Source organism: Thalassophryne amazonica, chromosome 8 (genome assembly GCF_902500255.1).
Source record: "Thalassophryne amazonica chromosome 8, fThaAma1.1, whole genome shotgun sequence".
NCBI lineage: Eukaryota > Metazoa > Chordata > Actinopteri > Batrachoidiformes > Batrachoididae > Thalassophryne > Thalassophryne amazonica.
The window spans coordinates 22,397,945-22,422,300 of NC_047110.1; the positions used below are offsets into that span (position 1 = coordinate 22,397,945).

At 42.2% G+C, this 24,356-nt stretch overlaps 1 protein-coding gene across 3 annotated transcripts; it reads left to right on the forward strand.

Annotated features, from left to right (window-relative positions):
* Positions 1-388: 388 nt before the first annotated feature.
* Positions 389-24,356, forward strand: ric3b (RIC3 acetylcholine receptor chaperone b). Of its 3 annotated transcripts, none has more exons than XM_034175860.1 (6): positions 389-581; positions 7,423-7,649; positions 7,831-7,909; positions 18,608-18,701; positions 18,880-19,028; positions 23,951-24,356. In XM_034175860.1, the coding sequence occupies exons 1-6, from the start codon at positions 476-478 to the stop codon at positions 24,337-24,339; spliced, it is 1,044 nt and encodes a 347-aa protein (XP_034031751.1). In that variant the 5' UTR covers positions 389-475; the 3' UTR covers positions 24,340-24,356. The 3 variants fall into 3 exon arrangements, with proteins under 3 accessions (XP_034031751.1, XP_034031752.1, XP_034031753.1); XM_034175861.1 differs by having other exon boundaries at positions 18,880-19,010; XM_034175862.1 differs by having other exon boundaries at positions 18,880-19,003; positions 23,950-24,356.

The following is a 24,356-nucleotide window of genomic DNA, read 5'->3' on the forward strand; positions in this document are numbered from 1 at the left end:
AATCCGCTGTAAGGTTTCTGTGTAACTTTTTGTTAGTCTCATTAAAAAAAAAAAAAAAAACACCGTAAAGAAAGTGATCCATCACATGACCTGAAAGGCGGTGACCACAGAAGAAGAAGCCATTACTCTAAAACCTATATATAAAAAAAGGCTCGGCCTTTACCCTGGTGATCAATTGTAAAAATTGTATACCAGTTTTTGAGAGACAAAAAGCTTGGATTCATCAGATTTCTTTGCCACTGCTCCTGTTGACTGAAATGTCTGATCACATTGGTTGAACTGCGTGTGTTCGTGGGCTCCACCTGGTGGGGAGACAAAAGAGTTACACCTGCAGCGCTCTGACGTTCCCCTGAAAACGCGGAAGTGAATCCACCAATGGGAGCGCAGCGATGTCCCGCAGGTCTCAGCCTTTTCTCCCTGTGACATAATCGTGGCTTTTTGTTTTTAATGAGGACGGTGACCGCTTTTTGTCATCATGTCCTTGTCCACGTTTCAGAAGGTCACCCTTGGGACGTGTCTTGTGCTGTGCGTGGCTCTGCTCCTTCCCAAAATGCTGCTGTCTCGAGGGAAGAAGGATGAGAGTGAGTCACTGGCTCCAAATTTTTCCCCTTCCTGCTTTGCAGTCGTGCCTTTAGCTTTTTAGTGGTCATTACTTAAGAATATAGAAATTATTACTCATGTTAATTAGAAACTGGCCTTTCTGTTTGTGCAGCATCACTATCGACTGCATCACCATCACCTGCAGTGGCACTTTGCTCCCTTATGAGGGCGCCAAATCCGCTGTAACTAGAGGTGGGCGATACCGGGAATTTTGGTATTGATCCGATACCAAGTAATTACAGGCCCTGTATCGCCGATATCAATACCGATACCGATACTTTTTCATATGTAAGCATCATAGATCCAAAGGATCCAAAAGACCTAGGATAGAATTTTTGCCAAACATTGTATGTGACAACAAAATAGTTTATTATCACAATCAACATTTTTGTAAAAAAAAAATATCACTCAACACAACTTAAAACAAAATCTCCTGAGGTAGAGGGCTGACAAACCACAATACAAGGGTGCGCTGCTCCGTGTTGTGTGACACAGTGCAGCGCTGCTCTTCCAGAGAGTAGACTTTGATGAATCAGTCAGTGCGTGCGTGAGAGAAAAAAGCTTGAGTATCGATCTTTTTACACGAGGATCGTTCAATGTCAATACCAGCGTTGGTATTGATATTATTGATATTAGGATCGATCCGCCCACCTCTAGCTGTAACTCTTATACCGCTTTTTCAAGGGAAAAAAAAACCTAAACAAAACTTAAATAGTTCAGACATCAACCTGATATTTTTGAGCTTTCACAGTTTACTTTGGTGGCTTATTTATAACAGGACAATGTTTATTTGTACATGTGTTAGTAATTTTAACATAAATTTTCAACAAAGTTTTAAAGCTGAAATGATTACTTAACAGTTCATTTTCTATACCCACTTACTCCAACAGCTGCATTCGAAGATGCTAGAGGGCGCTGTGGTAGGTCGCTCGTGCGCATTCACCACCAACTCAGGCACAACAAACCGCCATGCCATTTGGAATTTATGTTTAGGTAATCACAGTAATGCCATGGCTGAAAAACAGACAAAAGCATCATAGAGCAGGGGTGGCCAAGTTCGGTCCTTGAGAGCCACATTCCTGACACTCTTAGTTGTCTCCCTGCTTCAACACATCTGAATCCAATGAAAGGCTCATTAAAAGTCTGCTACGAGTCTTTCATTGGATTCAGGTGTAAGAGTGACAGGAAGGTGGCTCTTGAGGACTAGGGCTGTCACGATTAGGAATTTCTGGAGACGATTAATTGTCAGACAAATAATTGCGATTGACGAATATATTGTCTATTTTTTTTTCTTTTTTCCCCCCTTCTTTATATTCTACTATTGTAGTATAATTACACAACTCTGGAAGAATGTTTGGCTTCTGTGAGTGGAGAAACTGGGAATGGTGCAACATTTTATTTTCATTTACATACAGTCCCAACTTTTTCTGATTTGTGGTTGTTTCTGTTGCATTTCTGAAATTGTTTCTCCTCATCAGTCATGTTTTGTGCTTAAACACTGCATTAAGCTCAAGATTGAACAAATAAATAACAGCTGGAAAATAACAGCTGTTAAAGTTCAGAGTTCTCACCTGCTTTTTGTGATCTGTGCGTCTGAACATCACCACAGCTTCTCCATGTCAGGTTTTTTTTTTTTTTGTGGCTCATTTCATTCATATATTCTCATTTTTTAAATGTTTTTAAAGCTATTTGACCGTTTATTTCATCTCATGATCTCATAAATTCAGCATACGACGCGCACATGGTGTGAACAGGATGGTAACGGCTGAATCACACCTTTAGAGAAAGTTCAGAGAGAAGTAAAAGCAGCTTCACGTTTTTTTTTTTTTTTTTAACTTGTTCACTCGGGTTAAAATCCTCTCTCTGTTCCGCGCTCGATGCGCACTGATGGTTCTCAGACTGTAACGTGTCGCGCCTGCATTCAGGAATCTCCCTCACGCACCCCCTCCCTCGCAGTCTGCAGCCTGTTGACTCCCTGGGCGCGCGCACACACACAGACACACACACCGACAGCTCTGCATTTTAGACGGCTTTTGAAGAATACGGCCACTGTTTTAATCGGCTGTCTTATCCAAACGGCAGGACGGATCGCTCTTCAGCCTCCATGTTATTGTCCCGCCTTAAGACGAGAGCGAGGCTGCAGCACAATGACGTCAGATTCTGAGTCGTTTTATGCTTTGTGGATAAAATAAATAATTCACGGTAATCGCGAATATGAAAAATAATCGCGATTGACGAATATTGTAATAATTGTGACAGCCCTATCGAGGACTGAACTTGGCCACCCCTGTCATAGAGTATTTAAAATATAAGAATGCTTTGACCATGGGTTAGAGAAAGCAGGAGCTGTTAGATTTGGCGGAGAGAGAGAGCGGATGAGATTGACCTGCCAGCGAGAGAGGACACCGTTCACGATCAGGAATACCAACGGCGTTGAACTGTTGTCCACAATGACGAGTCGTTCGTACATAAGTTGGCTCTTTTTTGTCAGCCCTACGGCACATCTTCACCTGTTGAGATCTTAATTTACACTCAACAAAAATATAAACGCAACACTTTTGGTTTTGCTCCCATTTTGTATGAGATGAACTCAAAGATCTAAAACTTTTTCCACATACACAATATCACCATTTCCCTCAAATATTGTTCACAAACCAGTCTAAATCTGTGATAGTGAGCACTTCTCCTTTGCTGAGATAATCCATCCCACCTCACAGGTGTGCCATATCAAGATGCTGATTAGACACCATGATTAGTGCACAGGTGTGCCTTAGACTGTCCACAATAAAAGGCCACTCTGAAAGGTGCAGTTTTGTTTTATTGGGGGGGATACCAGTCAGTATCTGGTGTGGCCACCATTTGCCTCATGCAGTGCAACACATCTCTTTCGCATAGAGTTGATCAGGTTGTCAATTGTGGCCTGTGGAATGTTGGTTCACTCCTCTTCAATGGCTGTGCGAAGTTGCTGGATATTGGCAGGAACTGGTACACGCTGTCGTATACGCCGGTCCAGAGCATCCCAAACATGCTCAATGGGTGACATGTCCGGTGAGTATGCCGGCCATGCAAGAACTGGGACATTTTCAGCTTCCAAGAATTGTGTACAGATCCTTGCAACATGGGGCCGTGCATTATCCTGCTGCAACATGAGGTGATGTTCTTGGATGTATGGCACAACAATGGGCCTCAGGATCTCGTCACGGTATCTCTGTGCATTCAAAATGCCATCAATAAAATGCACCTGTCTTCTTCGTCCATAACAGACGCCTGCCCATACCATAACCCCACCGCCACCATGGGCCACTCGATCCACAATATTGACATCAGAAAACCGCTCACCCACACGACGCCACACACGCTGTCTGCCATCTGCCCTGAACAGTGTGAACCGGGATTCATCCATGAAGAGAACACCTCTCCAACATGCCAAACGCCAGCGAATGTGAGCATTTGCCCACTCAAGTTGGTTACGACGATGAACTGGAGTCAGGTCGAGACCCCGATGAGGACGACGAGCATGCAGATGAGCTTCTCTGAGACAGTTTCTGACAGTTTGTGCAGAAATTCTTTGGTTATGCAAACCAATTGTTTCAGCAGCTGTCCGAGTGGCTGGTCTCAGACGATCTTGGAGGTGAACATGCTGGATGTGGAGGTCCTGGGCTGGTGTGGTTACACGTGGTCTGCGGTTGTGAAGCTGGTTGGATGTACTGCCAAATTCTGTGAAACGCCTTTGGAGACGGCTTATGGTAGAGAAATGAACATTCAATACACGAGCAACAGCTCTGGTTGACATTCCTGCTGTCAGCATGCCAATTGCACACTCCCTCAAATCTTGCGACATCTGTGGCATTGTGCTGTGTGATAAAACTGCACCTTTCAGAGTGGCCTTTTATTGTGGACAGTCTAAAGCACACCTGTGCACTAATCATGGTGTCTAATCAGCATCTTGATATGGCACACCTGTGAGGTGGGATGGATTATCTCAGCAAAGGAGAAGTGCTCACTATCACAGATTTAGACTGGTTTGTGAACAATATTTGAGGGAAATGGTGATATTGTGTATGTGGAAAAAGTTTTAGATCTTTGAGTTCATCTCATACAAAATGGGAGCACAACCAAAAATGTTGCGTTTATATTTTTGTTGAGTGTAGCTTGACAGGTTTTGTGTGGAAATGGGTGAAATGTAACTCCTTGAAACCATCCGTGCTTCAAGAGGCCTGTTTTCTTGTCAATCGTTTTTGTTTCCTTGTATCCGATTTGCAGTCAGATGCCCAACAGTTATACCGAGGCATGTCTACAAGCAAATTCTTTCGAAACATTTATCAAATTTAAGTGCAATCTGTAATTTCTGTAGCAGAAATGGCCCATAGCAACGACCCAGACTTCTGAGCTGTGGATAGACAAAAACTGCCCGGGTCCCAACTTTTACATCCAGGTATTGCAAAAGCTGCGCGTGAGCACAAGCGACCTACCACGGCGCCCCTAGCATCTTCAAATATAGCTATTAAGGGTGACAGATGGGGGGGACTGGAAACTCTACCAGGTTAAGCGTTGGGCTTGAAACCAGAGGATCCTCGGTTGAAATCCCAGCCAGACCGGAGAATCACTAAGGGTCCTTGGGCAAGGTCCTTAATCCCCTAGTTTCTCCCAGTGTGTAGTGGGCACCTTGTATGGCAGCAGCCTGACATCAGGGTTAATGTGAGGCACTGATGTGTAAAGCGCTTTGAGCATCTGATGCAGATGGAAAAGCGCTATATAAATGCAGTCCATGTACCATTTGCCAGCAGTCACAGGGTGAGAGGTGGGGTACACCCTGGACAGGACACCAGTTTATCACAGGGCCACATATAGACAGACAAACACATTCACAACCTTTGGTCAATTTAGAGTCACCACTTCACATAACCTGCATGTCTTTGGATGTGGGAGGAAGCCAGAGCACCCGGAGAGAACCCATGCAAACACGGGGAGAACATGCAAACTCTACACAGACAGGCCACAGGTGGGAATTGATCCATAACTTTCTTGCTGTGAGGCAGCAGTGCTAACCACTAATCCACCATGCCACCTTTTAACAGTCCACTGACAAAAAAGAATCAAATAATAATGAAACCATTCATCATGAAAATATATAGGATCAACATTTCTGCTGGAAATGTTTTAGTCTTAGTTAGACAAAACAAAAATGAATTGACACTGGGTTTTGGGAAATTGTGACATTTTTTTAATTAAAAACATTTTTATAAACAAAGTAACTTAAGGGCCTCGTTCAAAAATAATGAAGCCTAACTGCTGATTTGCATTGCATTTGTCATGAACAAGCCATTATTTTATTTAGCAGCAGCCAGATTAATCTGTGAGTTGCCTATAGTCTCTTTGACAGGTACTGTAAATTTCATGGAAAAATTCCGCACGGTTCCAGAGGTATGCACGAAATTTACCCCAAAAATACCACTTTTTTCATCAATTTTGTGTGACATTGATATTTAGCATTATCTCTTAAAGTTGAATGTTAAAGAAATAACCTTGTATTTTGTCAGTTTGTTTGTTTGTGCTTCATACGAACACACAGTAATACATTTTTGTAAAGGTAGACATGTTATTTCCTAGATAAAACATCATGTTTCTAAAGCAAGGTAAAACTGTCGCAAGCGTAACGCTGAGAATAAGTCCTTGATTTATTTGTGTCAAAACCTTAGCTATATCTCCTACTCTGCTTCAATAGAATAATTATAGTACTTGTTCAATAATACCAGGAACTAATGGACAGAATTTCTTTGTTTCAGGCTTCTGCAGACTAAAGAAGAGACCTCCAACTGTTGTCGCAAGCGTTACACGCTCTAGCACATTATAGTATATATGCACTGATAATTTCTAGCAATGACTGAACCGAGGCCAATAGAAATATTGAAACTGTGATGTATAACCATAATAAAATAACATTTCACAAAAAAGGCCACTTTTAAATTTTGATGGTTATGTCACACTTGGCTTCATTATTTTTGAACTAGGCCTTCAATATGTTCAATATTAATTAACCTGTTGGTGAATGAGTAAGTCCTATAAGTCCTCTCCTATAAAATATCAGAAAATAATGAACATTGACAAGTATATCTAACCCTTTCAGAGCATTCATTCGTATACAAATAATTAATGTTTATGAGGGCACTGGTAAGAATATTTGCATGAGCTGAAAGATGGAATCTTCAAAGGAATAATCCCTTCGAGGTTATAGGGGGCAGTACACAGTATTAAGAACAGGGGTATGTAAACTTTTGATCAGGGTCATTTGGGTAGTTTCTGTTGTCATTATGATTTAAAAAGAGTAAACACAGTTGTTTCACAATAAATAGCTTCACACAACCACTAACCATGAGTGAAAAAAAAAAAGTTTTTCTGTTATCATTCATAGGGGAGGTGATGGTCTAGTGGTGAAGCTTGGTTTAAATCCCAGCCTGACCGGAAAATCACTAAGGGCCCTTGGGCAAGGTCCTTAATCCCCTAGTTGCTCCCGGTGTGTAGTGAGCGCCTTGTGTGGCAGCACCCTGACATTGGGGTGAATGTGAGGCATTATTATAAAGCACTTTGAGCGTCTGATGCAGATGGAAAAGCGCAATATAAATGCATTTACTATTTATCATCATTCATATTCTCTGAAAAATGGCCAAAAAAACAAAAATTCTGCCAGGGTATGTAAATGTTTGAGCACAACTGTATGACAGTGCATCATACCGCTCCCAACAGGACAGATTACAGGCTTTCTGCTTGTAAGTATGTTCTGCTGTCAGTCATGTGTTTAACATCCTACTCCTCTCTGATTAGGTTCAGGACGCTTCCCACCGATGTTACACCGACAGATGGCTCCAGACGTTCGAGGCCAGAGGACTACAGCCTCACACCTCTCCAAGGCTCATGGTCCAGACACCATAGCTCGGGCTAAAGGAGCAGGAACTGGTGCAGGAACCGGAGGCAAATCCAACTTGGCAGGGCAGATCATCCCTGTGTACGGCTTTGGGATCTTACTCTACATCCTCTACATACTGTTCAAGGTGAAAGACTGGTGGCACAACACACAGCTCAAAAAGGTTTCACCTTTCCAGTGGCTATGAGTATCTGTAGCAGATGATAGAGGATGATTTTTATTGAAACCAAAGTGATATCATGCAAAAGTAAGTATATAACCATGAAGGCAAAATTTTGCAGACTCAGCTGTTGCTGTCTCACTCTTAGATCACATCCAAGGGGAGCAGTAAGCCTGCAGAGAGCGTGTTTCCTTCAGTTCGATCAGAAAACATGAAGAGAAAGATCAGTGAGTATCTTTCAACAAGTTGCACTCATTTCTATTTCATGTGGAACTGGATCTGTGCTATCCAGTTAGTCGGGAACAGACTGGGTTAAAAAGCAAACCAGCAAAAAAAAAAAAAAAAAAAAAAAAAAAACCCTGACTAAGCCTGCCACAGCCATGACATATACACACAGACTCAAGACCCCTGACCATACCGGTGACGGTATCACATTCACAGTAGCAGGTGACCTCACAATACTACAGGTGATAATTGGAGGATGTGCTTATTATTACTATAATCCTTCATGTAATCTGTTGGACAGTGTGTTAAATGAATTTACCTCAAAATATAAGGAACATATTACCAGTAATAATGACATGCATAAGCCCAAATCATAAAGACAATACAACAAAACATAACAACATAAGTTTGTTTTTCACATGCTGCACCTTGGCAGATCTCTTGATTGCTTCATATTCTCTGTTATCTGCAGTGGGTTCACCTCCACAGTTGCAGAACTTTACTGTTCCATCTTTCTCACGCTTGGCCATAATCCTGCTGGCCTGCATACCAGTAACATCACGGCTGCCACATGACCAAACAGTTGACGGTTCTAATGTCGGTGTGGTGGCTGGCTGTAAGTCTAAATTGCAGGAGTACTGTGCTAGGTGACCGATCTGTGTGAAACGCCAACATAACAGATGCTCATCTTTAGTCGTTTAGCTGGCACTACTTTACCTCTGCACCCGTTATCCCAAATCTCTTCAGTGGTCATACCAACAGAAATCCCAGACAAAACTCCCTTGATCAAAGGCCTCCTGTGTAGCGCTTCACGTTGCACTCTTTCCCATAATTGTAGCCATGTGCAACACCTTCTCCACCTGGTCCCTGTCTGGGAAAATTACCAACAGTCTTTCACTCTGCAAAACGTTGGCCTGATGGCTTTCCAGGTGTCCACCTTTTCAGCAGCTGCAGGGGTTCACCAGCAGTTTGTTGGGTTGCCGTCATGACAACTATCAACAGCCATCTGGCCCCAGCTCAAAGTACCTGTCTCAACAATGGAGGCTTTGAACATGGACCACTCCGATTCCATGCCCACAACCTCCTTCAGAATGTAGGAGAAGTTTCTTCTGAGGTGTGAGTTTTCCAGAATACCTTCACAGTGGGATTCAGCCTTCCAGGTCGGTTTGATGGCTTATCATCAGGTGGTGTCAGGTGATAACTCCGCCCCTCTCTTCACCCCAGTGTCCAAGACACATGATCGTAGATCTGACACGATTATAAAATCGATCATCGAGCTTAGACCTAGGTTGCTCTGGTCCAAGGGTACATATGTGCTTGAACAAGGTGCTTGTTATGGACGATCCATGACCAGGACAGAAGTCCAACAACAAAATACCACTCGGCTTCACATCAGATTCAAGCCATATGCCAGGATGTTTGACCATTGCTTTTTCCTAATGACAAAATCCAGGATGTCCTCCCACAATTCTGATATTTTAATGTAAAATTCTAATTCTGTCATTGAAAATGAAATGTCATGTTTTTGGAACTTAAAAACACTCCACTGAAGCCTCTGCCCTGTTTCTCTGAGATTAATCAAAACTTGCACCCATCTCACAAATCCTCCTGACATGCACATTTGTCTTCAGACTGCATTAACTTTATGAGAAATTAATGAATGCAGCTAATTTTTTTTTGCATATTGATTTCCATAAAACAAATGACAGTCCACACAGACTGACAAAGCAGGACGGATACATTATCCAAATGACTGGAATCTCCTTCAGTTTTTCACAACATCCTTTTTTGTGTGTCTTTTATTTCATGAGCAGTGAGCACACTGGTTCTTAGATTTTTGATTTGGTCTCTCATATTTGCAGTTGTCAGATCACATGAAAGAGCAGTTTCTGCAGCATGCTGTGGGTTTGCACCTTTTGAACACACATTCTTCCTTTAGAGCCCCTTCACACATAGTGTGAATTTGGTCAATTTGCGCATAAAGTGTGCATGAGTTAGGAATCGTATGCAAAACGTGTAAAATCATAGCTGCTTCCAATGCTTCGTACATCTCATGCTACAACTATTTGTGCACACTAGCGGCTGAAAGACAGTGTGCTCCATGCGAGCCCATCGAACCTTCTCGCGGCAGGTGTCGGCCAAATTCCAGGTGACACGCACGAACATCTAACACCGCTTGTGTGGCACTTCGAAAAAATGTGTGGCCATTCATACGAACATCACAAAAACAGTCAGCAGACAATCATTGTCGAGCTGGCAGTGAAAATTGTGCCCCATGACTGTGAAGTTGTCGAGTGCACATGTGGAGTGTCAGAGTGTTGGCTCCCCCCCACAACAATAAAGAATAAAACATAAAGAACAAAAATTATTATTTCAAATGGCATTGCTTTATCAAAGTGCTGAGTTGCCATTAAACAACATTGAAACATATACGAGGTCTGTTAGAAAGGTATCCGACCTTTTTATTTTTTTCAAAAACCTGATGGATTTGAATCACGTGTGCTTGCATGAGCCAACCTTGAACCTTCTTGCACATGCGTGATTTTTTTTTCACGCCTGTCGGTTGCATCATTTGCTTGTAAGCAGCCTTTGTGTGAGGATGGGTGGAGTCTCTCGTCGTTTTTTCTTTGCAAGGAAATGGCGGAATGACTGGAGCAGTGCGACTGCATCAAATTGTGCGACAAACTGGGCAACAGCCAGGTGGAAACCATTCGGATTATTCAGATGGCTTTCGGTGACGATCCTCTGGGCATCACACAGATTAAGGAGCAGGACAACCGGTTTAAAGACGGCCGCACAACGGTGGAGGGCGCGCCACGCTTCGATCGGCATCGACATGCTGAAACGACCAGATCATTTCCAAAGTGAACGCTGTGGTTATGTGGGACCGTCATGTGATTATCTGAGAAACTGCGGAAGAGGTGGACATCAGCACTTTTTCGGCACATTCCACTGTGTAAGAAGATTTTGCCATGAAAAGAGTGTCAGCGAAATTCATTGGCACAAAGCTGATGGTGCAGCAACAGCACCTCCGTGATGAAGCCTCACAGGACATGTTGTAACATGCCCTGACATGTCCAGCTTGTCCACAATTTCTTGGATAGTCACACGACTGAAAAGCCACCGAAAGCCGTCTGAATCTTCCGAATGGTTGACGAGCTGGGCATGTTACAACATGTCCTGTGAGACTTCAACACGGAGGCGCTGTTGCTGCACCATCAGCTTCATGCCGATGAATTTCGCCACCACTCTTTTCATGGCAAAATCTTCTTTCACAGTGGAATGTGCCGAAAAAGTGCTGATGTCCACCTCTTCTGCAGTTTCTCGGATAATCACACGACGGCCCCACATCACCAAAGCGTTCACTTTGGAAATGATCCGGTCGTTTCAGCGTGTTGATGCCGATCGGAGCATGGCGCGCCCTCCACTGTTGTGCGGCCGTCTTTAAACCGGTTGTACCGCTCCTTAATCTGTGTGATGCCGAGAGGATCGTTACTGAAAGCCATCTGAATAATCTGAATGGTTTCCACCTGGCTATTGCCCAGTTTGTGGCAAAATTTGATGCAGTTGTGCTGCTCCAGTCGTTCCGCCATTTCCTTGAAATGAAAATACCCCGAGCGCACTGCACGTCCTCACACAAACGCTGCTTACAAGCAAATGACGCAACTGACAGGCGTGAAAAACATCATGCATGCGCACGAAGGTTCAAGGTTGGCTCATGTAAGCACACGTGATTCAAATCCATCAGGTTTTTGAAAAAAATAAAAAGGTTGGATACTTTTCTAACAGACCTCGTAAATGTTATAAAATATATGGTGAAAAAAGAGGTATTTTTGTTGCTGCAAATGAGCAATTAGCATAACCAGTTAACCATAAAACCTGCAACATTCTCTGTATAAGTATAAACTGTGTGGTCATTTCACAATGACACGTGACTCATGTCTCTTTCTCTAAAATTGTATTGTAGCATTATTAGTTATTATTACTATTATTATTGTTGCTATTATTATTAATTTATAAATAAAAATAAATTTAAAAATATTCTAATTTGTAATACATTTCAATCAATCAATCAACTTTTTTCTTATATAGCGCCAAATCACAACAAACAGTTGCCCCAAGGCGCTCCATATTGCAAGGCAAGGCCATACAACAACTATGAAAAACCCCAACGGTCAAAACGACCCCCTATGAGCAAGCACTTGGCCACAGTGGGAAGGAAAAACTCCCTTTTAACAGGAAGAAACCTCCAGCAGAACCAGGCTCAGGGAGGGGCAGTCTTCTGCTGAGACTGGTTGGGGCTGAGGGAAAAAAACAGGAAAAAGACATGCCGTGAAGGGGGGCAGAGATCGATCACTAATGATTAAATGCAGAGTGATGCATACGGAGCAAAAAGAGAAAAAAACAGTGCATCATGGGAACCCCCCCACAATCTACGTCTAAAGCAGCATAACCAAGGGATGGTCCAGGGTCACCCGATCCAGCCCTAACTATAAGCCTTAGCGAAAAGGAAAGTTTTAAGCCTAATCTTAAAAGTAGAGAGGGTATCTGTCTCCCTGATCTGAATTGGGAGCTGGTTCCACAGGAGAGGAGCCTGAAAGCTGAAGGCTCTGCCTCCCATTCTACTCTTACAAACCCTAGGAACTACAAGTAAGCCCGCAGTCTGAGAGCGAAGCGCTCTAATGGGGTAATATGGTACTACGAGGTCCCTAAGATAAGATGGGACCTGATTATTCAAAACCTTATAAGTAAGAAGAAGAATTTTAAATTCTATTCTAGAATTAACAGGAAGCCAATGAAGAGAGGCCAACACGGGTGAGATATGCTCTCTCCTGCTAGTCCCCGTCAGTACTCTAGCTGCAGCATTCTGAACCAACTGAAGGCTTTTTAGGGAACTTTTAGGACAACCTGATAATAATGAATTACAATAGTCCAGCCTAGAGGAAATAAATGCATGAATTAGTTTTTTCAGCATCACTCTGAGACAAGACCTTTCTGATTTTAGAGATATTGCGTAAATGCAAAAAGGCAGTCCTACATATTTGTTTAATATGCGCTTTGAATGACATATCCTGATCAAAAATGACTCCAAGATTTCTCACAGTATTACTAGAGATCAGGGAAATGCCATCCAGAGTAACGATCTGGTTAGACACCATGCTTCTAAGATTTGTGGGGCCAAGTACAATAACTTCAGTTTTATCTGAGTTTAAAAGCAGGAAATTAGAGGTCATCCATGTCTTTATGTCTGTAAGACAATCCTGCAGTTTAGCTAATTGGTGTGTATCCTCTGGCTTCATGGATAGATAAAGCTGGGTATCATCTGCGTAACAATGAAAATTTAAGCAATACCGTCTAATAATACTGCCTAAAGGAAGCATGTATAAAGTGAATAAAATTGGTCCTAGCACAGAACCTTGTGGAACTCCATAATTAACTTTAGTCTGTGAAGAAGATTCCCCATTTACATGAACAAACTGTAATCTATTAAACAAATATGATTCAAACCACCGCAGCGCAGTGCCTTTAATACCTATGACATGCTCTAATCTCTGTAATAAAATTTTATGGTCAACAGTATCAAAAGCAGCACTGAGGTCCAACAGAACAAGCACAGAGATAAGTCCACTGTCCGAAGCCATAAGAAGATCATTTGTAACCTTCACTAATGCTGTTTCTGTACTATGATGAATTCTAAAACCTGACTGAAACTCTTCAATAGACCATTCCTCTGCAGGTGATCAGTTAGCTGTTTTACAACTACCCTCTCAAGAATCTTTGAGAGAAAAGGAAGGTTGGAGATTGGCCTATAATTAGCTAAGATAGCTGGGTCAAGTGATGGCTTTTTAAGTAATGGTTTAATTACTGCCACCTTAAAGGCCTGTGGTACATAACCAACTAACAAAGATAGATTGATCATATTTAAGATTGAAGCATTAAATAATGGTAGGACTTCCTTGAGCAGCCTGGCAGGAATGGGGTCTAATAAACATGTTGATGGTTTGGATGAAGTAACTAATGAAAATAACTCAGACAGAACAATCGGAGAGAAAGAGTCTAACCAAATACCGGCATCACTGAAAGCAGCCAAAGATAACGATACATCTTTGGGATGTTTATGAGTAATTTTTTCTCTAATAGTCAAAATTTTGTTAGCAAAGAAAGTCATGAAGTCATTACTAGTTAAAGTTAATGGAATACTCAGCTCAATAGAGCTCTGACTCTTTGTCAGCCTGGCTACAGTGCTGAAAAGAAACCTGGGGTTATTCTTATTTTCTTCAATTAGTGATGAGTAGAAAGATGTCCTAGCTTTACGGAGGGCTTTTTTATAGAGCAACAAACTCTTTTTCCAGGCTAAGTGAAGATCTTCTAAATTAGTGAGACGCCATTTCCTCTCCAACTTACGGGTTATCTGCTTTAAGCTACGAGTTTGAGAGTTATACCACGGAGTCAGACACTTCTGATTTAAAGCTCTCTTTTTCAGAGGAGCTACAGCATCCAAAGTTGTCTTCAAAGAGGATGTAAAACTATTGACGAGATACTCTAACTCCCTTACAGAGTTTAGGTAGCTACTCTGCTCTGTGTTGGTATATGACATTAGAGAACATAAAGAAGGAATCATATCCTTAAACCTAGTTACAGCGCTTTCTGAAAGACTTCTAGTGTAATGAAACTTATTCCCCACTGTAGGGTAGTCCATCAGGGTAAATGTAAATGTTATTAAAAAATGATCAGACAAAGGGAGTTTTCAGGGAATACTGTTAAGTCTTCTATTTCCATACCATAAGTCAGAACAAGATCTAAGATATGATTAAAGTGGTGGGTGGACTCATTTACTTTTTGAGCAAAGCCGATAGAGTCTAATAATAGATTAAATGCAGTGTTGAGGCTGTCATTCTCAGCATCTGTGTGGATGTTAAAATCGCCCACTATAATTATCTTATCTGAGCTAAGCACTAAGTCAGACAAAAGGTCTGAAAATTCACAGAGAAACTCACAGTAACGACCAGGTGGACGATAGATAATAACAAATAAAACTGGTTTTTGGGACTTCCAATTTGGATGGACAAGACTAAGAGACAAGCTTTCAAATAAATTAAAGCTCTGTCTAGGTTTTTGATTAATTAATAAGCTGGAATGGAAGATTGCTGCTAATCCTCCGCCACGGCCCGTGCTACGAGCATTCTGACAGTTAGTGTGACTCAGGGGTGTTGACTCATTTAAACTAACATATTCATCCTGCTGTAACCAGGTTTCTGTTAGGCAGAATAAATCAATACGTTGATCAATTATTATATCATTTACCAACAGGGACTTAGAAGAGAGAGACCTAATGTTTAATAGACCACATTTAACTGTTTTAGTCTGTGGTGCAATTGAAGGTGCTATATTATTTTTTCTTTTTGAATTTTTATGCTTAAATAGATTTTTGCTGGTTATTGGTGGTCTGGGAGCAGGCACCGTCTCTACGGGGATGGGGTAATGAGTGGATGGCAGGGGGAGAGAAGCTGCAGAGAGGTGTATAAGACCACAGCTCTGCCTCCTGGTCCCAACGCTGGACAGTCACAGTTTGGAGGATCCAAGAAAATTGGACAGATTTCTAGAAATGAGAGCTGCTCCATCTAAAGTGGGATGGATGCCGTCTCTCCTAACAAGACCAGGTTTTCCCCAGAAGCTTTGCCAATTATCAATGAAGCCCACCTCATTTTTTGGACACCACTCAGACAGCCAGCAATTCAAGGAGAACATGCGGCTAAACATGTCACTCCCGGTCTGATTGGGGAGGGGCCCAGAGAAAACAACAGAGTCCGACATTGTTTTTGCAAAGTTACACACCGATTTAATGTTAATTTTAGTGACCTCCGATTGGCGTAACCGAGTGTCATTACTGCCGACGTGAATTACAATCTTACCAAATTTACGCTTAGCCTTAGCCAGCAATTTCAAATGTCCTTCGATGTCGCCTGCTCTGGCCCCCGGAAGACAATTGACAAAGGTTGCTGGTGTCGCTAACTTCACATTTCTCAAAACAGAGTCGCCAATAACCAGAGTTTGATCCTCGGCGAGTGTATCGTCGAGTGGGGAAAAACGGTTAGAGATGTGAACGGGTTGACGGTGTACACGGGGCTTCTGTTTAGGGCTACGCTTCCTCCTCACAGTCACCCAGTCAGCCTGCTTTCCCGACTGCCCGGGATCTGCCAGGGGGTAACTAACGGCGGCTAAGCTACCTTGGTCCGCACCGACTACAGGGGCCTGGCTAGCTGTAGAATTTTCCACGGTGCGGAGCTGAGTCTCCAATTCGCCCAGCCTGGCCTCCAAAGCTACGAATAAGCTGCACTTATTACAAGTACCGTTACTGCTAAAGGAGGCCGAGGAATAACTAAACATTTCACACCCAGAGCAGAAAAGTACGGGAGAGACAGGAGAAGCCGCCATGCTAAATCGGCTAAGAGCTAGTAGCTACGCAACCTAGCGGATTCCTAAAAACACACAAAGTGAATAATGTGTAAATAATTTAGAGGTGATTCAGCAGAAGGAGTGTCCCAATCAAGGCACCAAACAGGCCATGAAGCAGCACAGGCAACGCACGACAACAGCGAACGCACGACAACGGTGCTAAAATAAAATAAAAATCGACTAAACACGCTGTGGAGCAGCACAGATAACGCACGACAACAGTGCTAAAAAAAAATAAATAAATAAAAACGAAAGCGTTAGCAAGCTAGTTAGCTTGCCAACGCTGATGAAAGTTAGCTGATAAAAGTGCTCCGTCGCGATGTTTCGACCGTTAGAGGTCTTCCTTCGGCGTTGGAGCACAGTAAAAAAGTAAAAAGGTAAAAAAGTAAAAAAGTCTTGAAAAAGACTGTTAGTTCAAGTCCAAAGCAGCAGGTAGCAGTCTCTGTGTAAACAGTCCCAACAGAGAGCCAAAATTCTGATGCAATCTCACTCCGAAGACCTAGATGTCCAGTCTTTAAAACTTGTCCAATTTAGTAAAAACAAACATTCCCACGTTTCGATTAAATTCCACTGTGCATAGGCTCTCTGATGTCTGAGAAGGGCCCATCACAAGGAGAAAATGGCCCATTACCCGTATTGACTCTTTTACGGCAACAAATGCTGAGCCATTAATTATTTTACAGAAAACAAATGCACAAACATACTGAAATGCCAGCAGCTTAATGCTAACTTTAACATTGAAAACGCCATAGACATGCTAACGCGTTAGCATCGGTGTTAACACAAAATACATCTATCAACTGTTTCAGAAGACCATAACAGGTCAGTTTAACATAAAAAGGTAAATATTCCTCACAGACATATGCTCTTTAGGGTTTTAGTGGGGAAAAATTAAGATAAAGTGAAATAAAACAAATGAAAGCAATGAAACAGCAGCTCGAAGCACTACTTCATTGGTTCAAGATTCAAAGCAAAGCTTGGTTGATTATATGGAAGAAACTAAACATTTGTGGTAAAACAAAGTTATTTAGCAACTAATCGATGACTAAATTAGTTGACAACTATTTTAATAATCGATTTTAATCGATTAACTCGATTAGTTGTTTCAGCTCTACTGATCACAGAGTGACATCTTGGTCTGTGCACTGACAGGACAAGGGGCGTGGCTGGCTGCCCACAGCTGTCGAGACATCTCTCGTTCTGGACATCACAGCTGCAGCACACGTCCCGTGTTTTGAACGAGCCGTGCGTGTGTGCTTCTGTGGAAATACATAAAAACATATATTGCTTTTGCGACGGGCTAGAAAAACGGGCCGTCGGTTCATGTGGACACACAGCAGGTGATCTGAATGTCACGCCTGACAGGACGCGTGTTGGGCCATGAGGGCTGTGAGCGACATGCCGCACGACCAGGACAAGCCAACAGTGCAACAGATAAGCCACTTTCAGTCACGTATCAGCAGAAATACACTGTACCAAACACTGTTTGGTCAGTTATCACAGCGGTGTTTTCTTTTTTTTAGAAAATACATTTATCTGTTTATTGATTTTAGCCATTTCACGCTACTGTTACAAGACAGTGATTGTAGCACAATGGTAAAGCTTCCATCTGGTCTGATGGTCTGAGTTCAAATCCTGTGGCATTTTTTTCTTTTTATTTAACCGTGGACTACTGTATTGCGTCCCCTTTTATGTATTATTTATATCAACCCAGTAATATTGACTAATTATACAGCTGGTTTTTATTTTATTTTCGTCCATATCAGCGGCACGATGTGGTGCAGCTGCTCGTACTGTGTTCCTGCTCGAAAGACGCTGTCGCGCGCATGATCCTGGTGCGATGGTTCGTGCACGTGACAGTGTGACATTTTGTAGTTTGCACATACGAGCTGTTTTGATGTGAGTCACTCCGAGTTGTATGTATTCGCACTATGTGTGAAGGGGCCCTTAGAAATGTGTTTCTGTGCAGGAAAAATGTGTAAGCATGTTCTTTATGTACATGCTGTTCTAAATACTCTTGCTTCTCTGAGTCTTATTCGGTGCAGTCAGGTAAATTAAGGTATAGATGGTTTTTTTGTGGCTACTATATGAATCAATTTCATATAAATTCAGCTGCACTTTACAGTTTGACCCCTATCATTGAAGGCTCTGCTTCCCACATGATGATGGTCACTATTTTATGCAGCTGCAGTTTTCTCGGTGCTCTCTGTGTCTATCTTACTATTATCTGTCCTGTGTTTCAGCTGACTTCGAACTGGCACAGCTGCAGGAGAAGTTGAGGGAAACCGAGCTGGTGATAGAGAATATTGTTTCAAAGTCCCACCACAGTCCTGACCGGTGAGTTTGTATCAGCATGCAGGAGGCATGTTCATGAGTGGTTGAGGCTGAAACACAAACCAGAATCCTCAAATCCAGTTAAGATCTGAAGCTGCAGCTTAAATGTGTGTTTCAGAATAAGAGCAATGATGGGTGACTTGTCCATGGAGTTGTTAGTTTTGACCCTTGCTGTTTGCAGGGAGGGTGGAGTGACGGCTGACCAGGAGGCGAGTCTCCTGCAGCACCTGACAGAGATAACTCGGGTGATGCAGGAGGGCCAGCTGGTGGAGGGAACAGCTGCAGAGAAGAAGACTCAGGATGACTGGGACGGTACACAAATACTTCAGTGCAGATACGCTCTCTCTTTCACTGAACCTGTTCACTGTGTACCTCACTCATCTGTCTCCATTTCTCTCCTTTTCTTCCTGAATGAAATTTATAAAGAGATTTCTGGCGTCCACCAATCCGTATCCAGATCACTTCCAAAATTTACTGGGGTCTTCCATGCCCTAATATCTACGTGTGGTGGAAATTTGGTGAGAATCTGGATCAAGATTACCTCCAGAATTTAATGGAGTCTTCCATGGCTTAATATGTGTCTGTGTTGAAAATTTCGCCAAAATCCGTGCAGTAGATTTGATGTAATCCTGCTAACAGTAATCCTTCAAAGCCTACATAAAGTGAAACTTGATCCAGATCACCTCTAAAAGTCAATGGATTCTTCCGTGGCCTAATATGTATCTGTGGTGAAAATTTAATCAAAATCAGTGAAGTAGTTTAGATGTAATCCTGCTAACAGACACATAGACAAATAAATAAATGCAGATGATTTTATTACGTCCTTGGCGGACATAAAAAAAAAAAAAAAACTTTCTTCAGGGTTGTGTGGATTGAGTGTATGACCATTTTATTTGAGTTTTAGAACATACTGTGAAATCAAATCAATTTTATTTATATAGCGCCAAATCACAACAAACAGTTGCCCCAAGGCGCCTTATATTGTAAGGCAAGGCCATACAGTAATTACGGAAAAACCCCAACGGTCAAAACGACCCCCTGTGAGCAAGCACTTGGCAACAGTGGGAAGGAAAAACTCCCTTTTAACAGGAAGAAACCTCCAGCAGAACCAGGCTCAGGGAGGGGCAGTCTTCTGCTGGGACTGGTTGGGGTTGAGGGAGAGAACCAGGAAAAAGACATGCTGTGGAGGGGAGCAGAGATCAATCACTAATGAGTAAATGCAGAGTGGTGCATACAGAGCAAAAAGAGAAAGAAACACTCAGTACATCATGGGAACCCCCCAGCAGTCTAAGTCTATAGCAGCATAACTAAGGGATGGTTCAGGGTCACCTGATCCAGCCCTAACTATAAGCTTTAGCAAAAAGGAAAGTTTTAAGCCTAATCTTAATTGTACAGAGGGTGTCTGTCTCCCTGATCTTAATTGGGAAATGGAAGCCGTCTCTCCTAACAAGACCAGGTTTTCCCCAGAAGCTTTGCCAATTATCTATTAAGCCCACCTCATTTTTTGGACACCACTCAGACAACCAGCAATTCAAGGAGAACATGCGGCTAAACATGTCGCTCCCGGTCTGATTGGGGAGGGGCCCAGAGAAAACTACAGAGTCCGACATTGTTTTTGCAAAGTTACACAACAATTCAATGTTAATTTTAGTGACCTCCGATTGGCGTAACCAGGTGTCATTACTGCCGACGTGAATTACAATCTTACCAAATTTACGCTTAGCCTTAGCCAGCAGTTTCAAATTTCGATTACATTACATTTACAATTACATCATTTCCTGTAGATGTTTGCTTGACATTAAATAAGTGATAATTCAGTACATAAGAGCAGCTTGTCTCGTGTGTTGATGATTCCATCTTGTGGCCGAAGATGAGAATGCAGTACATTTTTGACATAAGTCGCCTTGACATATGTCGCAGAGGAGTAGAAAACAAAAAAAGAATAAAATGCATAACTTATAGCCTGCAAAATATGGTATCCTTAATAATAATAAAGAAACATTAACAGGGATTTAAGATGTTATGTAAGAATTGCAATTATTATGTAATTCCTACATAATGTGAGGTTTATATGGCAGTCAAGCATAAATGAAAAGGATAAAAATTAGATTTATGCAACAGATGGCTACTAATAAACCAAGTGTTTTAAATGCGTCATAACCAGCAGGTGGCAGACATGTCTATGAGATAATACTTTGGCAAAACATGATAAAATTACACAGAAACACAGCGGTTTAGGAGCGGATTCCGCCATGTTGGATTTGCAGCCAGAGAGACACCAGCCAATGACGTCACGGTGCCTCTCTACTCAGATTGGCTGTCACCCCCCCCAAAGTAAAAAAAAAACATTTGCATGATTAATAGCATAAAAATAGGAACAAATGTGACCTTTTGACCTCTTCAAATAGGTCAGCCATCTTTTAACTTGTCCAAGGTCTATGTCCCAAGAATGCTCCCTGTGAATTTGAAGACCCTGGCAGTAATAGGAACGGACTTATGCTGAGCACAGACAAACAGACGCATCGCCTTCGCAACACCCGATGGCCATATTTTGATGGCCTCTGGCACATATGCAGATACTGCTAATTTTTTTTGAACAACCTAATATTTATTTTTCTTCTTTCTATAAATTAATTACAAATTTGATTTAAAAAAAATTAAATGTATTTAAAATAGAATGTGCAGTGTTCCCAATTAGGGCTGAAATGATTAGTCGAGTAACTTGAATAATTCGATTACAAAACATTTTGAGGCAAATTCTGTGCCTCGAAGCTCCATTTAACATTGTAGAACATATGCCAGGCCTGTGTGTGGTGCTGTAATGTCCCCAGAAAAAAAACAGAAGAAGACTAGAGCATGTGCATAAGCCATGTAAGCCACTGATCTCTATATATTACTGGATCGCTCATTGGCCAATATTTTTGAAGCAAACCAGCCGCCATATTACCACTCCGATGTTCCGCTCCTGAACGCTCTTTTCTATTGATTTTTAATGAGGCACACGCAACTTTATTTTTTGTAATTTTGTTAAAAAATACCTTCATGTGCAGCTATAAACTGCGCAAATTGCCAGATCAAAGGCTGTGGACAAACATTTCACCTCTGAGTATGACTGAAATAAAAGGTAATGAACAATAATTTTAAGAGTTCTCTTATTCCAGCATATAGATATAGATAATAAGTGGCTTATTAACTCAAGTGTTGTATTTTGTGTTGGATGAACTGTTTTAAGGTAATTATTAGGTCTACTTGTGCATAGTTTTGGCGCTTTAGGTGTTGTTGCTACGAGCTTTATTACTTATATTAGGCTGAAGCTCATAGAGCTGTGTGTAATAAATGTTGTCATTGCAGGGAAAACTAACTGTCCTGTAGCTAATTAAGTGTTAATAATAATCAACTATTTCTGTATTATCCATCGACTTTTGTTATCCATCCACTTTTGTTAATGATACAGTACATATATGTATATATGTAAGGATTAAATGAGAAGCCGTGCATTATACGGTTTGAATGCACAACGTGGAGTCTAAAACACGACGCAAAGCTAAGTTACTCTCTCTCTCTCATATGAACCTGGTAGGACTTCATCTAAATGCCTTTCAGCAGCAGAATCTTGGACCTGATCTTGTCTTTGCTTACTGGACTTTTTACTTCTTGTACATTAACTTACTTAGCAACATTTTGTTTATACGAGGTCTATTAGAAAAGTATCCGACCTTATTATTTTTTCAAAAACCATATGGATTTGAATCACGTGTGATTACATCAGACATGCTTGAACCCTCGTGGGCATGCGAGAGTTTTTTCACGCCTGTCGGTTACGTCATTCGCCTGTGGGCAGTCTTTGCGTGAGGAGTCGTCCACCCGCTCGTCAATTTTTTTCATTGTTTAGGAATGGCTCAGACTGTTGCTTTGTTTGATAAAAATTTTTTCAAAACTGTAAGGCACAACTGAGTGGACACCATTCAATAAATTCAGCTGGTTTTCGGTAAAAATTTTAACGGCTGATGAGAGATTTTGGTCTGGTAGTGTTGCTTTAAGGATGGTCCACGGCGCCTGACGGCGATCTGCGCTTCGAGGCGGCAGCGTCTCGCCGTTTCAAGTTGAAAACTTCCACATTTCAGGCTCTGTTGACGCAGTAAGTCGTCAGAGAACAGAGAACTTTCAGAAGAAGTCGGCATGAGGAGTTTATTCGGACATTCCATTGTTAATGGTCATTTTGTAATGAAAGAACGTGCGGGCAGAGTCGCATGTCGGGCTGGACCCGACCGCGGGGGGTCGCGGCAGGAAAAACACCTCCGTTGGAAATCTTAACGGGCAAGTTGGAACATGCCCAAGCTGTTAAACAATTTCTCAGTTACTCACTTGTTGAAAGCCATTAAAAGCCGCCTGAATTCTACAAATGGTTTTCAACACGGAGGTGTTTTTCCTGTCGCGGCGCACACAGATTTGCCGAGTCGTCACGGAAACGACTCGGCGAATTTGCGCGTACGTCTTTCATTAAAAAAATGTCCTTAAACAGTGGAATGTCCGCATAAATTCCTCATGCCGGCCTCTTCTGAATCTTCTCTGTTCTCTCACGATGTCCTGGGTGAATTAAGCCTTAAATTAGGATGTTTTAAGCTCGAAACAGGCCGAAGACAGCGCCTGGAAGCGCTGCAGGACGTCCCGCTCCGTGGGAAGTCCTTACACCGACAGAAACACCCCATAATCTCTCATCAGCCGTTAAACTTTTCACAGAAAACCAACTTAATTTCTCGAATAGTGTCCACTCGGATATTCCTCACAGGTCCAGAAAAAATTTTGATAAAGCAACGCGCGCCGTCTCGAGCAGCGTGTGAAACAAAGGAATTCAGCCGAGAGGGCGGGACCACATCTCACTCAAGGCCTGCCCACAGGGAAATGACGTCACCGACACGCGTGAAAAAACTCACGCATGCGCACGAGGGTTCAAGCATGATTGGTGTAATCGCATGTCATTCAAATCCATATAGTTAAAAAAAAAAAATAAAAGGGTCGGTTTATTATCTAAGAGACCTCGTACTATAGTTGTTCTTGGTCTACCTCTGAAGTTTTTCTATATCATGTCCCTCATGTTTTTGTTGTTGGAGCTCCAGTATCCAGTGGCATCGTTTCTGTGGATAATTATTGATTATCCTGTGCTACACTGTCTTCAGCTCAGATCATTGGTGTTTGAATCATGGACATTAAGTGATTAAGTCCCAGACTTTCTCTGTCCTGGTTTCTCATAGATTATCCAGAGGAGTCTCATCTGTACTGGGAGAAGACCAGGTGCTCTTGCCACCACCAGGGTCCTCAGGTACAGAAGCCAGAGGCAGACAGCACAGACGTGATGGAAGACAGTCCTGAGCACATTATGGACAGAGCAGAAGCTCAAAAAGCAGAGAATCTTAATAAAGAATCCTTTACAGCAGCAAAAGAAGCACCAAAGACTGATTTGGGGACTGACAAGGAGGTAAAAGGTGAAAACAACCTGGGTGTCCCAGAGGCCATGACTGGAATTAAGGAGCCAAACATGGAGCTCAGGAACATCAGCCAGCCGGCAGAGAAGCACACTACCTGCAGTCAGGTCAGACGGAGGAAGATGAAAGAAAAGATGTGCACTGACATGCTGCTTTAGTTTAGAATTATACCTGG